Here is a 16,317-nt window from a genome sequence, read left to right on the forward strand (position 1 = left end):
AAACTGAGAGAGGCAAATCCCTGGAACCCTGAAGTAAATCAGGCTTTGAGAATGTAAAAAACTGTAAGTAATAGTTTCAAGTGTGTGCTGTATGACAGCTACCCGACAGTTATTTTCTCACTTAATAGGTACAATAAATCTTTGAAGCAAGTACTGATATTTTTCCCATTTTATAGTTGGGGAAATTGAGGCTCAGAAAGGTTAGGTAATATGCCCAAAGACACACAGCTAGCAAGTCTGACTCCAAAACCTGAGCTCTAACCACCACATATGACTGTTGCCCTCTATATTCATTTGGTTCATTCATTTATTAAATATTTATAGCCTTCTTCCTTTGCGAAGTAATTTCACAGGACAGAAGGAAGGCAGGAATGCCCCACCCCTGCCCTTCATTATCTACTGAAGGAGATAAGACTCAAGCAATTAAATCTAAGTGATAAGAGCAGAGTAGATGTCAGAACAAGCATTTCTGGTTGGAGGGTTTTGTTTGTTTACTTTTTAATCTTTTTTAATCAAGGAGCTAGAACTCACACTTACTAGCTGTGTAATGTTAGGCAAATAACTTCACTCTCTTGAGCCTGACTTTTCTGCTCTAGAAAACAGTGAGAAAATACTCTTCTCATAGAGCTCGCTCCTGTGGGGAATGAATTAGCTGAAACACTGTCTTCATTCATTTACTAATATGTACTGATCCCAGTGTATGCCAGGTACTGTTCCTGCTGGACACTGTGGAGGAACCAAGCAGGAGACATTCCCTTAAAACCGTGGAAAGATTTTTTTTTTTCTTTCTAAGTTAAAAAAAATTAATTAAAGCATAATATGCACAAAGAAAAGGGCAAAAATCCTAAGTATACATAGCTGGACAAATTTCCTAAACTGAATACACCCACGGAACCAGCACCCTGATTAAAACACAGAACATCACCAGGAGGGAAAGGACCAGGGTGCAGCAAGTGAGGCACTCGCCTCCTCCTTGAAATATCAGGGGGCGCCGAGAAACTCAGTAATCAAGATAAACAATGCAAGATAAACATGTGGGCATCCCCTGCATTTCCGATGCAACATTTATGTAATCTAAAGCTTCTTTAAAAATAAAAAAAATTTTTTAAGATAAATAATGCTTTAATGAAATCTTTTCTAAAAATAAACTTAATACCCAAAAAAATGCACATTGACAAAATATCCAAAATATAAATAAAGACAGTATCTGCATCAGTGTGTTCAGCCATGTTAAAACTCAGGGCGAAGGGGAAATCAGTAGTGCTGATCCTACCTCACTTGACTCACCATAGTCCTGACCCTGATCATCACCTTCCTGCCATAGGCACCAGCCTCCCTGCCAGGGTAACCACCATGCTGACTTCTAACTCTGAAGGTAGGGTTTGCCTGCTTTTGAACTTTATACCCATGAGATCACACTCATTGGCTTATGACTTTTTTTTTAGGAGATACTAGGGATTGAACCCAGGACCTCATACATAGGAAGCAGAAGCTCAACCACTGAGCTACATCCGCTTCCCTGCTTATGATTTCTTTTGCTCAACATTATGTCTGTGAGATTCAACCATGTTGTGTGCTACAGAAAGATGTTTAAACAGAAGGAATGAAGTGGTCCGCTATGCATTCTAGAGAGACCAGTGTGGTGGCAAGTGGAAGGGGATGAATGAGCTATTCTAGCCTGTACCAGAGCATGGATGGTAGGGGCAGAAAGGAAGGGATGGAGTCCAACAATGTTTTGGAAGGCAGAGAATGAAGGATTGATTGGATTTTGAGAACGAAGGAGATAGAGGAGTCAAGGAAGATGCCAGGTCTCTGGTTTGGGCAACTGAGTGGATAGAGGAACCATCTCTTGGTAGGGACCCAGAAGGGAAGGGGGAAGATTTTAAAATGGTGAGTGTGAAGCACCTGTGGGAGATACTGAGGGCTGTCCTTGGAGATAGCTGGATAGTCAAACCTGGTACACAGGAGATAGTGGAGGAGAGATGTCCCTTCAGTGTGCCCCACATCAACTAGCAGGTGGTAGCACAGATTAAAGAAGATGTTCTTGCAGAGGGCTGGGGAGGGGCACATGAACGGATAAAGGAGGGAAGCCGAAAAGCTCTCTGGGAGCAGGTGGTTGGAGCAGGTGTGCAAATCAGAATGGAAATAGTAAACACACAAAGCTTTCCTGCCTGGTCCATCAAGCCTTCCTGGAGTTCAATGCCATGTTACCTGCCACCCCAGGAGGATTTGTGCTACAAAACATCCTGTGGATTAGGGGCTCTCCCATCCCAACCCTGCCTGCTCTGCCTGCATCAGCTGCTGCTAGGCAAAGCCTTTTCTTTAGGCCACCAGGGACGTTTGCCTTTAAAGGCAAGAGTCTCTTCCTGAGCCAGCCTTACTCATTCCAGATTCGAGCTTCTAGGACCCGCCCAGCCCAGTTGCCACCACCACCACCACCCCTGGGGCCCATGCGCGCGCACTCGGGCACGCACAGGAACCAGCGTCCACTTGTCCACCTGGCACTGCCCAACCAGCCCCAGAGAGCACTTTTCCTGCGGACTAACAAGGGCTGGAACTGCTTGGAATCAGACGCAGATAAGCCTGAGTTTCCTCCAAGGGCAACAAAGCTGCAGCGTGAGCGCAATTGCGGGGAGGGGTAGGGGGGCACTGGCCTCTCCAAGCTGAAAGTGAGACTCTTTCAGTAGGTTTGTGGGGAGGCTGAGCTCTCCTGTTCAAATATCCGCCAGGGCTCCCCACTGTGCACTGAATAAAATCCTAACTCTTCTATCTGGCATTTGAGGGCCCATGTGATCCCACCTCTTCAGTCTCTTCTTTCACTCTAATTACCCCTATTTTTCGCCTCCCTCTCTCAATCCTCAACACTCCAGCCAAAAGAGACTATGAGTCCTGAGTCTGACTAAAACTGCATCTTCAGGCCTTCCCTCCAGGCATTTGCTCTTTCCCCTGCATCCACACTTTCTCCCTCAGATGACACTTTCAAGGGTCTCCTCTGGTGCTTCCTCCCTGAGGTGAGTTAAGGTCTGTTTTCCAGGACTCAACCCCCAAATAAGATACCAGCCAACCTGAAAATCTATCTCTAATCCAGTGTCAATAGCTGCTGATGAAGAGCAGGTTCCAAGGATCATAAAAGGTTTACAGAAAGGGTGGAATGCCTGGAAGTGGAATTTCAATCAACTAACAGGGGTCTGTGTTTGGGCAGGAATGGGGGGTGGGGTAAAGGGAAAGCTGTTCTTCCAGTCACTCTGCTTTGTCTTCCCACAGTGCACTGACCATGGATAGTTAAAGAAACTGTTTATGGATAGGGATTTGATTACTTTGTTGTCACTGCTGTTGCTCAAGGACTCACAAAATATTCCAGAATAAGTGAGTTTTAATTCTCATCTCCCTCCTCTTCTATATCTGGTTTATCTGGAAGAAACGTAATTCATAGCTTTCCTTGCTGTTAGCAACTACAGGCAACCAATCACAAAGATTCTTCTTCAAATATTGTTTGGTGAGATATTTCAATTGCCATTTGGAAAAAGGCACCTCTGAGGCTACAGCAATCTTACTCCTTTCGTTGGTTATAACACCTCACGGAGATTATCAGCTTTTCCATTAACTTTGATTCTTTCTTAAAGAAATTGTTCAAATTTGGCAGTCTGTCCATGATTCTATCTTCTACTGAGTGGGTGCAGCTAAGAGTGAACTTCAGAACCTGTTTCTTTTTCTTTTTATTTATTTTTTTGTCCTCCTTTACCACAAACTTTTTCATGGGTGCCATGGCAGAAGCAGAGGCAAAAAAGTTGATTAAATTTTTGACATCAAGAATGAGTACAGGGGATAGAATGTAGCTCAAGTGGTTGAGCACCTGTTTCCCATGTACGAGGTCCTGGTTTCAATCTCCAGTACCTCCTAAAAAATTTTTTTTTAATTAAAAAATTTAAAAAAGAATTAGTACAGCTTATTTGGATAAACTTTTATAATAGCTGTTATTTCTCAGGCCAACCCAGGAGGGGATTGTTATGCCCATTTCATGGTTGTGGGTCTTGAGGGTCAGAGAGAAGAAGGAATTTTCTCAAGAATGTTTCCAAAAAAATAGCAGAGTTGGGGCTGAGGAGTCCAAATCCAGGACTCTACCACACTTCGTCTGTCTGATTGTGGTACAGAGATTCTTTCCTCCCTCCAGCAATCATTCTCTGTCTGCCGCCTTTGCAAATATTCTTCCCTCGCCAGGAATGTCCTTCCCTTTGATCCACCTATTCAGCCTTCCAACATTCTTATCCCTGCGCATTCGACTTGGTACAGTTCTGCTTATCTTCATCTTGCTTCCCTCCAGTCTCGAGTCTCCATGAGGCTAGCAGCAGGCTACCATTCCTCTATCTCTAGCCAGCACAGGGCCAGCCCAGAGAAGGAAAAGGCGCCTGCTTGGTGAGCGCGATCACGGGTTGGGGGGGACCCCACAGCTGAAAGGGTGTGTAGCCTGGATGTGCTAGGAAATAGAAGCTATGAGCAGGGAAATGGCAAAGCCCAAAGGTAGTAAAAGAAGGACTAGGAGTGTATGGCAGGATGGACTGGAGCGGAAAGGAAACCAGAGACAGACATAGCAGCTGCTCATTCGTTCATTCATCCATTCATTCCTGCTCTCCTTCACCCATGGGCCTCAGCTACAGAAGCTGTCTTCAAGGAGTTCACAGTCTAGGGGTAGATGGGCAAGTGGAGGTCAAGCAGCGTACTAAGAAACACCAAAGGGTAAAGGAGAGAAAGGTTTCCACTTGGGGAAATAGGGAACTCTTCCCAGAGGAGGGGCTATCCTACCCAAACTTGCAAGTCTGAAGCATGTGGGAATGTGGAAGTGAAAGGAGGGCTTTCCAGGCAGAGTAAACAACCTGAGCCAAGGTATAGAAGCAGAAAGTGCCTGGAGGGAGGGGTGCGGCTCAAGGGGAGGCTGAGCTTATAAAGTGGAGTCCCAAGCAGGACCTCGACAGCCAGCCTTGAGCCTTGCTCCCTCCATGACAATGTCGGAGGTCTGAGCAGGAGAGTAACAAGGTCCAGGGCTGGAAAAGTTGAGAACTCAGGAGCCTGGAAGCCCTGAAGACAGGAGGGGAGGGAAGGAGGCTTCCGTGGTGTAGAAAGTGGAATTGGCAGGACTTGGGTGAGGTTTGAGAGCGAAGCTGCAAGGCAGTCCCAAGTTTTCCAGGCTGAGCAGCTGGGAGGCCACAGAAATAGGAGCCATGGGGAGCAGAAGGCAAGGGGCATGTCCAGAAGGGGGCTGCCTTCCCTTCCAGGGCTCCGTGGCCCAGCCAGGTGCCCAGTTCAGCAGCACTGCCCACACAACCCAGATGGACAACCCCAGGGCTCACCTGGTCAACTCAGCCCCCCCATTTCCTCCAGAAATTAACCCCATCCTGGTCTCCTCCACAGGGAAATGGACCCTCAGCCTAGCCTCAGGACTTTGGCCAGGCCTTTCAATTGTGGGTCCTTCCCTTCAGTGAGTCTCAAGGAAGGCACTGGTCTAGAGGAGGAAACAAAGTGAAATCAGATGATAATTACCACCTAAAAAGGACTTCCTGTGTGCCCGCACCTGTGCACTTCATGTGTTTATCTCCAAATTGTAACTCTCACAATAACACAGGAGGTCGATCCTCTTATTAATAACTCCATTTTACCCAAAAGAAAACCTGAGGTTCAGAAGTGCTGGAACTTACCCAGGACCACACTAGGGCTAGTGAAAGTGAAGCCGGTTCAAACCCAGGGTCTGCCTGCATTCAGAACCATTTGTTTAACTATTCTCATATTTTTCCCACTTACTTGTCACGATAGAGTCCCCCCTGCTGTCAGGAGTAGAGGAATGCTTCACAGAGGAGGTGACATTAAAAATGGATTTCCAGGCAAAGGGCCCAGCATGTACATAAGCAAGGGTTACCTGGCAAACAAGAATGTAGGAGGTGAAGTGGGGGGTGAGAGGGAAGTGAGGGGAGAGCAGGGGGCAAGGTGGGAGGTGGGGGAGTGGAGGGAGACCTCCTGCAGTTTCTCTAACACTTAAATACCACTTTCCACGCAAGTGGTATTTAGAACAGACACTGTTCTAAACACGTCACAAATATTAATTTACTTAATTAATCCTCATAACAAACTTATGAGCTGGTTCTATTATTATCCCTGATTTACCGAAGTTATCCGACGGCGCAGTCAGGCTCCAGAGTGTTCCTCGCTCTGAAGCGCTACCATTAGCCTGTCCTTCCCAATCGGTCTTACAGCCGGGCTACCAGCGCCACCATTTTACTAGAGGAGGCCGCTGAGACTCAGAGAGAGGCGCACACTTGCCCAGGGTCACACAGCGAGGGCTCTCCCCGGACCCAGAGCCCAGCGAACCTAGGAGGCTGGCAGCCGGGGCGAAGCGGCTGCCAGGGACCCTCCCGCCGCGCTCTAGCGGCTCGGCCTCGGAGCCCTCGCCCCCTCCCCGCCGAGCCCCGCCCCGGACGTGCCCGGCCCCAGGCCCTGCCTCCCCGGCTCTGCCCACACACCCCCGACACACCCCCCTGCTGCGCCAGCCAATGGCGACCCGCGGACCCGCCGTCCTATAAACGGCGCCGTGCGCACGTTCACCGGCAAGAAGTGGCACAGTCGAGCGCCAGGAGCCCGGGCCGCGTGTTCCCCAGGTGAGAGCGCCAGGGAGCCGGAGGACGAGCGACGGGAGTCGGAGCCCGCGTCCGAATCTGAGCCTCGGGGCCGGAACGGGAGCCTCAGCCGCAGAGCGCCAACCGCGCCCGCCAGTCCCGCCCGCGCACCCGGCGCTGCCAGAGCCACCGGCGCAGCGCGGCCATGGAGACCAGCAGCAAGGTGAGTCGCGCGGCCCTGCGCGCCCGCGGGCCCTCCGGGCCCGGAACAAAGGCGCGGACTCCTGCGGACCCCTCAGCCCGCCGGGGCCAAGCCCGAGCCCGGCCGCTGTGCGCCCGCGGCGGGCGGCGGCCTCTCTGAACCTCACTCCGCGTGGGTCCTGAGCGCGGCGCCCGGCCGGGGCGGGGAGCGGAGGTGGGGGGTCCAGTGGGCCGGGGGACGCCGCGCGTGTTGTTGGCTCCCGCACAGGGTACCCGACTTCCTTCCGGAGGCGCCGCACGGTCCACGCGGCCCCGATGGGGGCCGGGGAGCCAGGGCCCTGGCGCTGCACGTCGCGCACGACTTCCCCGGCGGCGGGGAGGTGCGAGCTCCTCCCGGCGCGGGGGAGGGGGCCGAGCGCGGCGCCCATTGGCCGAGCGGGCCGAGCCCCCCGCCTTTCCCGGGCCCCGATGCTCAGAGGAGGAGGAGGAGGAGGAGGAAAAGGAGGAGAAGAAGGAGAAGGAGGGGACCCGCCCCCACTCCTTTCGGGCTTGGAACCGCTGCCCCGGGTTTCCGAGCGCCCCTCTGTCAGCCCCTTGTGTTACGCCTTCTTATGGTCCCCGCGCGGCCTTCCGAGGTTCGGCAGAGACAAGGCCCTTTCTTAAGCCGAGGTTCGAACTAAGGGGTCTCTGGCTGAGGCCCTTCTTTTCCGAATAAAGGAGGCCCTCAATCTTTTGCCAAGTCCGGAGGAGATGTGCTCCGAAGTGGCACGTTTCTCTGCTCGGGAGGGGCTGGTGAGGGCCGGGTGGTGGGAGCAGGGTGGGCAGGGGCTGGGAAAGGGATCCCAGGCTGGAGTTGTACAGGAGGAGCCCAAGGCGGGCCGGGGAGGGAGGGAGGAGCTCTGAATTCTCTAAAGGACGGAGGATTTTCCCTGGGGCAAGCAACTACTTTGATAGAGGATCTGTTTTATGTTCTGTAAAACGGGGTTGCAGTCTCTCCCCGGGAGCAATCTTTGTGTCTTCTTTCTGGAACGGTTCCTTTACAGCAAATATTTATTGACCCCCTTCAGTGTACAAGGCATTGTTTGTTCTCCTCCCTCCCTTCTCTTTCCTTTGTAAAGAATTATTTTCAAGTCACTTAAAGAATTTGAAACTCTGCCTCTTATCTCCTTGGCTTTTCCCGTCTCCTGGTCAGAGCTTTGGGCTGGGGAGGTGTCCCGTGGGGTGGGCAGGGCGTTGGTGGCGGTGAAGCCTGTACTGCAGTGGGAAAAGGCGTCTTCCTGCCTTTTAAATTCAGACCTACTTGCTTCCCCGAGCCCTGGCCCTCGAGACCCTCGAGACCGTTAGGAAGTTCCCTGGAGCCGAGAATACAGTCGTGTTTGAGCCATTATGTGGGATTGAACAAAATAAGAGACGGAGCGATTTTAGCCAGCGGCAAGGCCTCTGAAGGCCAGTGCTTACTATCTCAGAGCTCTGGCAAGCCGCTTAACCTCTTTGAGTTTCAGGTTCTCTGTAAGATGGGGATAACTTTTTTCCTTTAAAACTTAGTTTCTCAAGAGTGAGGACTCTCTCTTCAGCAGGTGATATGGGACGTGGGTGTTTATTTGTTGGAAGGATAAGTAACTGTTCTGAGCGGAGAAGAAAATCAACAGCCATTTAATAGTTTACTGTACTCTACTAAACGGTTTACTGGACCCTACTGAAATGCTTTTCAGTGTCACCAGCTCTCATCTTAACCCCGCTGGTTCCTCCCTTGACAGGTCAGGAGCCTGAGGAGGGAAGTAACTTTCCTGAAGTCACAAACTAGTGAGCGGCTAAGCTGAATTTGAACCCTGGCCTCCTGAAGGCCAGGTTAAGCAGAAAGGGCTTTCATTTCTGTTCTCTTTTCATCACAGGCTTGAATTTTGGGCTGAGGGAGAGTGCTTGACTCTCTTCAGACAGCTGGCTCTAGAAGCTGTAGTGAAAGAGTGCTTTCATGGAATGCTTTCCACACTTGAGAATGACCAGCCCCATGATTTTGCAGTACCCCTGCCCAGTGGTTTATCTGTATTCGTAAATTCATGCAGATGTACTAGTATACTAATAGATTATAGGCCTACACAAAATAGAAATTGGAAAAGGCAAATACAGCAGTTAGAGTAATGCTTTTGATCAAACCCTCTATGGATCATCTTGTTTACATTCTGGGGTAAAGCCCCTTTAGGAACTGTTTAATCAGCAAGCACCGCCATTTTGTGGGGAATGTTAAAACTGAGGCCTGGAGACCTGCCCCCAAGTCTTAAAACCTGGTGTGTGTCTTGGACATCTTACTTTCTTTTCACTGGGTTCCTCTTGATCTAGGAACCAGGAATTTACTCAACCGTGTTGTGTCGTGCTTTTACTGAGTAGGAAGTAGGGAGGGGACAGGTCCACTTACTTCCCCTCCCAGCTTCAGAGGCAGAATGAAACCCAGGGGTTTGCCCACACCCCTCCTGGGCAGCAGGCAAGGGTGAGCCTTGCCGTTGTGACGATCTTGTGGTGTGTTACCCATGGTGCCCTGGGGTCTCTGATGCTTCTGCTGTCCGCCTTACTGACCAGTCTCTGCCCTCCAGACAAAGGAGAAATCCAGAAATCCTGCAGCCCCCTCACTGCTGTGAAGAGCTTAGTTTTTCAAATCCCTGCAGATGTGGTTTTTAATCGGTTTAGCTAAGTTGTGCCGCATCTGTAAAATAATACAATTTTTCATTAAAGTAGCTGTAAGAATTCAGGGAAAAACAAAACAGAAACGTGGGTGCCTGTCCCCATAAATATTCCTTTCCTCCTCGGACTGTGATGCACTGTGCCTGCCTGGGCCTGAGCTGACCTGTACCCTTTGTGCTGCGGCCTCTGTCCAGAAGTCTAGCATTCTCGCTTGTGAGCTTTGGGAAGGCAGGATGTCTGGGCCTGGAACACGAGCTGGGGAGGCAGGATGTCTGGGCCTGGAACACGAGCATACGCGAGCATACGCGAGCATCACTTGATCTGGTAAAGCATTAAAGCTTCCTGTTGGCCAAACCTTTTATAGCAGGGGTTTGTCCGGAAGCTAGTACATGGAGCTAACACAAGGGTGAGGGTGCCAGGCCCAGAACGGGTCAACTAATGGGTTGCCCTGCCCTGCCCTGCCCTACCTTAGGCTGCTGTATTCCTTCCTACTTGCCTGAACTTGGGCCAGCCCTTGGGTAGGGATAGAAAAGGGACTTTTCTATCATCTCCTGGGATCCTTACAATTGCCCTGCAAGGGAACTGTAAGTCATGGTGAGAACATCACAGTCCAATGAAAAAGTACTTTCCTAAGATTACATACTGAGTCTCCTAGTCTTCCCACGCCTTTCTTAGATGACAGAAAAGGATAAAGGAAAGTCAGCAGGGAGGGACTTCCTAGGCCATTTAACAGATGAGGAAACTGAGGGAAGAAGCTTGTCCAAGATAAGGCTGTCAGAAGGGATTTGAAGTGTTACAGTGTACAAAAAAAGAAAACACTTTTTTCCTCCTACACTCTTGTCCTGTTCCAAAAGCACCCCCAGGACTTTTCCAAGTACTTGCTGGGTGCAATAGGAGTCTAAAAGTTGCATTAGACAGGACTGGACAACTGAAGGCCTTCTGTGAATGGAAGCATAAACATTAGATGTTCCTGTGAAACTCTGACCTTGGAGAAGTGGCTTCCTTCAGCCTTAGCTTCCTTCCCTGTGATGGAGGATTCACTACCCTGTGACAGATGACACTGGGAATACCCTCCGTCTGGCCAGTTTAGATGTACAGACAGTATAAGCAGCCCCAAGATGATTCTTGTCCTTCTAGGGCCCTGACCCTGTGTGACCCAGAGCTGGGTCAGCCCCAAATCCCCCGTAATCAGCTTGTGACTACGGGGAGCTCAGCTTTACCCATTGCCTCCTGGTCACGGGGTGTTGGGGCCCAGACTCTGCTGTGGCACCAAGGGTACAGGCATCCAGCTCCCCCCACCCAGGCTGGCAGAGCTGGGGAGGCCTGGAACAAAGGGGGAAGTGTGCAGCTTTGGCCTGGGGCTTGCAGCCTCACCCCTTCCCCCACCTTACTCCTAGAGGTGACAAAAGCCACTCAGTCCGGTAAACAGGCATCCCTGGGATGGCCGAGGCAAGGCTTCTGGCTGCACTCAAGAGCTTAGAGAGGCTGTATCCAGACCAACAGGCCCAGCGCTGGTCACCAAAACAAACCTCCAATTGTTACCTTCCTCCGCAGGAAGGGTGGAGCAGGGGCGGAGCAGAGCCAAGGCTCTGCCATCCAACCAGGCCAGGCAGGCCACAGCTGATGCAAAAGCATCGGGGCTTTGCAGTGACTGAGCGGGGCTCCCAGGCCTCAAACCTGGCCAGTGAGGCAGTGTTCACCTTCTCCAAGACTTGGGCATTGCGCCTTTGCTGGCCTTGGCCTTCCTGGGGCTTCCATAGCCTGGAAGGGGAGAGTGTTTGCTAGACTCCAGGCGATAGAGGCTTTGACGACGGAGGCAACATCTGCTGGACAGGGCATTGGCCCAAATCACCTAGGCTAGAGTTCATCTCCCGCGGGAGCAGAGAAGAAAGGGCTCCAGCAGAAACCAGCTCCACTGTTGGATTTCGGACAAGCCTGCCATCTGATGGAGCTTGTTTCCCCACCTATAAGGAACATAATATCTATCTTTGCGTCTGGTTGTGGATAATTCTTTTTTTTTTTTTTAAATATATTTTAGATTTATTTTTAAAAGCTACTTAGATTACATAAAATGTTACAAAAAATATATAAGGGATTCCCATATGCCCCACTCCCCATACCTCTCACTCTCCCCCACATTAAAAACTTCTCTCATTAGTGTGGTACATTCATTGTGGATTGTTCTTTAATTACAGAAATAATAGAACGAATTATAGCAAAGCATAAAAGTCATAAGTTTGGTGTTTACCCTCACAGACCTTTTTTGTGCATGTATAGCTGCATGTCTATAAATGTACTGTATATGTCATTGGATCATACTTTCTACATTTTGTGCTGCACAGTGCAGCCCATCCTGCTCCCCCACCCTCCCTAGAGGTAAATATGTCCAGTACTTCTCTCTGCACGTGCCGTTATACAAACTTATTATCCCCCTTCCCTTACACAAAACTTACACCCTATACATTGTTTTATACCTTGTTTTTTCCCCCCTTAATCCATCCTGGGACTCTTCCCATATCAAGTGTGTACAGATGTGTTGCATTCTTTCCAACAGCTGCACAATATTCTTTTACAGGCATGTCCCCACCATAGTTAAGAAATAGCACCGACATCACTGTCCTTCATAGTCACTTGCCATGTGATGTATTTTATGTAATTGTTTTCTGCCACTTGCTCCCAGCTCAAGTTCCATGAAGGCAAGAATTTGGTTCAGTGCATTGCTGGATCCTCATTTGACTACAATGTTGGGAGTATGCATTCAGGCATTATCTTTCCTTAGTAATATAATTTATTATTCTTAGAAAACATCTCTTATGGAGAACTGAGACCTTAGGGAAAGGGGATTTTTTTAAGGTCACACAAGGATTTCAACATGTTACCATAGTCTTATCAAATTAATTTGATCACAGTCGAATTGTCATCTGTCTCCCCATGGAACGGGCCTGTCCTAGGGGTGTCCACCAAGCCCCATCTCCTCTCCAGTTGTCCAGATTGTGACCCAGGGCCAGCCCAGGGTGCCAGTTGTTTGCATTTAATGTCTCCTGGAAGTGGACTTGGCCCAATGGATAGGGCGTCCACCTACCACATGGGAGTTCCATTCAAACCCCAGGCCTCCTTGACCGGTGTGGAGCTGGCCCGTGAGCAGTGCTGAAGTGCTCAAGGAGTGCTGTGCCACACAGGGGTGTCCCCCGCGTAGGGGAGCCCCACGTGCAAAGAGTGCGCCCCGTAAGGAGAGCTGCCCAGCATGAAAGAAAGTGCAGCCTGCCCAGGAATGGCACCGCACACGGAGAGCTGACACAACAAGATGACGCAACAAAAAGAAGCACAGATTCCCAGTGCCACTGATAAGGATAGAAGCGATCACAGAAGAACACACAATGAATGGACACAGAGAGCAGACAACTGGAGCGGGGGACAGGGGGGGAGAAAAATAAAAAATAAACCCTAAAAAAAAAAATATCTCCTTATAGACAGACACATTCTTGGTTATTTCAGAAGGGTGATTTTTTTTCGCCTTAAGGCTTTGAAAATCCTGTGCAGTTCCTTTGTTGGATTTGCACATAGCAGCTCAGGGGACAGCAAACTTTTTCTGGGAAGGGCCAGATAGTAATATTATCAGCTTTGTAGGCTACAGTCTGTGTGACAACCACTCCGCTTCACTGTAGCACAAAAGCAGAGGTAAATAATATGTGAACAAATGAGCATGGCTGTCAATAAAACTATTTATGGCCACTGAAATTTGAATTTAATATACTTATTGAATATCATAAAATATTGGTCTTCTTTTTGTTTGTTTTCTCAAGCACTTTAAAAAAATGTAAAATCCATTCTTAGCTGGCAGGCTGGATTTGGCTATACTTGGCCAATCTCTGGTTTTAAGTAAAATCTACCCAAGTGGTCAAGAAGATGTTGAGTGTGAGCCTGGGCTCTTTTGGCTCAGAGTAGGCAAAACTCAGGGGCTTCCTGGAATGGAATTTGACCTATATAGAAAGCACCAGGTAGAAACCTTGTTTCCTTCAGGGACCAGTATCCAGAAGCAGGGGGCGCAGGGGAATAAGTAAGAACGGCATGGAATTTGACATCAGAGTCGTGTCCCCGCCACGTACTTCACAGAAGCCTCTGGTTACCTGCTATTTTTCCTCTCTGAGCCTTCTCATCTGAAGAGTGGGAGCAGTCTCTCCCCAGGGTGTTTTAGATGGTTGAATCAGGGTGTGCGAGCAGCCCTTGGGGTGGTGCTTAGCGTCTAGCACCGTCTAGCTGGTGCCGTTAAACGCAGCAGTTCCCTTCTCTCTTCTTTGGCTTTGAGATTTCTGAGCACCTTCTGCCTCCAGGGCTGCTGGGGAGAGGGTGCAGGGGCTGGCTGCTCAGCCATGGGGGAGTCCTCACCTCACTGCATGTCCTCAAGGAATTGGCTTCAGGGGAGCAAAAACCTGTCAGCACCCAAGGGGCTGGCTTTGCAGAGTTAACCCATCACTGTTCTTTCTGGAAAGACTTGGCAGAATGCAAGGGGTCAGGATAAAACTCCAGGCTAGGAATCCAAAGAATCTAGTCCTGGCTTTAGTTTGCCTAGTGTCCTGGCTCCTGTTCTCTAGCCTCAGTCTCCTCATCTATCAAATGAGGGTGTTACAGCAATTCTGCAATTTCTTGAGCTTTCTTTTCCTTTCTTTTTTCTCTTTTCTTTCTTTCTTTGTTTCTTTTCTTTTCTTTCCCTTCACTCCCTTTCCCCTTCCCCATCCCCTTCTTTTTCTTTCCTTTTCCTTTTCCTTTTCCTGTCCTGCCCAGAACTTTGTTGAAATGAAATCTTGGAAGAAAAATTTACACAAAATAAACAAAAAGGGAGCTTGGCTTAGGTAAACTCCTGCTCTACCAGACCCCACCCTTGCGCTCCTTAGAGCTTAGCAGTTACAAAGCCCTGCGTTCTTTGCTCCATGGGAAGAGGAAGAGATGGTGGGACATCTGGGTTCTGCTGCTCCTGCACCCTTCTTCAGGGAATGCCCTGCTTCTGCGTAGCAGTAACAGCATGTTCTCCCTCTGCCAATACTGACCAAGGGCCTGCTGCAGGCCAAACCCAGGGCTGGGGTGCTGTGCCAAGGAAGGGCACACACATGTTGGTCAGAAGGCCATGTTACTTGGCATGGTGGCTTGGAGCCATGTACCCCAGAAAAACACATTCTTAAACTTAATCCATTCTGGTGGGTGTGAATTCTAGTAAATAGAACCTTTTGATGAAGTTACTGTAGTTAAGGTGTGGCCCAGCTAAATCAGGATGGGTCATAATCCTATTACTGTAGGGCTTTGTAGGGAAAGTCACGGAGAAAGAAAGCCAGAGGGAACTGCCAGAAGCTGGACTTCAGCGGAACCAGAAGAGAAGGGAGAAGCCAGGAGAGGCTGCCCTGTGCGTTGCCCTGTGAAGGGAGCCAAGGACCAAGAATCGCTGGCAGCCAACCCCACAATGCCATCGTCTTGGGGAAAGCATCACCTTAATGATGCCGTGATTTTTTTCACTTCTCCTAGCCTCAAAACTGTGAGCCAGTAAATTCCCATTGTTTAAGCCTACCCACTGCATGGGATTTGCTTTAGCAACAAGGAAACTAACACTAGGCAAGTCAGGCAACATGGCCGGGGCCATCTAGCATCCCAGTGTATGGTAGCAGAGGCCCCCAAAGCTGACACCTCACTGAGAGCTTCCTGGGAGAGGGAGAGCCAAGTGGTCCTCAGGAGCTCAGAAGTAGAATAGGGATGGCGGGGGGTGGGGGCTATGATCTTCTCTCTTCTGAACCACGAGCCCAGGCTTTTGCCTATGACACCCGTAGGAGGTCAGGATTTGAACTCTGATTTCAGAGGTCTTTACAGCCCTATGGGGTGGGAGTTTTAGAGGGGGCTGTTATCTTGTGCCTGCCTCTCAGAGCTGATGTCCCAGGGGGTTGATAAATGGCTGAGTTAAATTCTATTAAGATGAGCATCATCTTGGCAAATGAATTCACACAGATTCAGTTTTGCCCCAAAACTAAGTTGTGAAACAGTGGTTTTATTTTACAATTCCTCTGTGCTGTGCCCTATCTTGGACACTCTGGTTTGCAGAGACTGATAAGACACAATAAAGTCCCATTCTTAAGGAGTTCCCAGTCTGGCAGGTGAGAGCATCAGATGGGAATTCCCAACTGCTTGGAGCAGAAGCTGGAGATTGCAAAGGACACACAGCAAGAGCAAAGGTCTGGAAGAGCATGGGATAGTCTAGAATGGAGTCCCATCCCCAGGGGGTGATGAAGAGCAAGGGCTACTGGGGAAGTCCAGATTCCGGGCTTTATGTTGCTCTCACATTAACAAAAAGTCACAAGCGGGAAGCTGACGTGGCCCAACTGATATGGCCAACTGATAGAGTGTCCACCTACCACATGGAGGGTCCAGGGTTCGAAACCCAGGGCCTCCTGACCCATGTGGTGAGCTGACCCACACACAGCCTGTCACACGCACGGAGTGCCGTGCCACATAGGGACACCCCTGTGTAGGGGCGCCCCACGCGCAAGGAGTACGCCCCGCAAGGAGAGCAGCCCTGCGTGAAAAAAGCACAGCCCACCTAGGAGTGGTGCCACACACACACACAGCTGACACAGTAAGATGACGCAACAACAGTTTCCTGGTGCCACCTGACAGTGCAAGCGGACACAGAAGAACACACAGCGAATGGACACAGAGAGCAGATAGTGGTGGGAAAGGGAAGAGAAGTAAGTAAATCTTCAAAAATTTAAAATTAAAAAAAGCCACAAGTGATAGGGTTTCTAGTTTCTCTAATAGCTAGTTTCATCACTAACTGTTCCATCAGCATGGCACCTAATAT

General features: G+C 49.7%; 1 protein-coding gene across 1 annotated transcript in view; it reads left to right on the top strand.

The window, feature by feature from the left end:
- The first annotated feature begins 2,520 nt into the window (after window positions 1-2,520).
- The window catches only part of SLC2A1 (solute carrier family 2 member 1), a 34,130-nt gene continuing 20,333 nt past the window's right edge, over window positions 2,521-16,317 (top strand). Inside the window, exon 1 of the mRNA XM_004477388.5 lies at window positions 2,521-6,825. Within this exon, the coding sequence (XP_004477445.1) occupies window positions 6,808-6,825 (18 nt within the window). The 5' untranslated portion in view covers window positions 2,521-6,807. The remainder of the gene's footprint in view (window positions 6,826-16,317) is intronic.

This window comes from Dasypus novemcinctus, chromosome 9, assembly GCF_030445035.2.
Source record: "Dasypus novemcinctus isolate mDasNov1 chromosome 9, mDasNov1.1.hap2, whole genome shotgun sequence".
Lineage (NCBI taxonomy): Eukaryota > Metazoa > Chordata > Mammalia > Cingulata > Dasypodidae > Dasypus > Dasypus novemcinctus.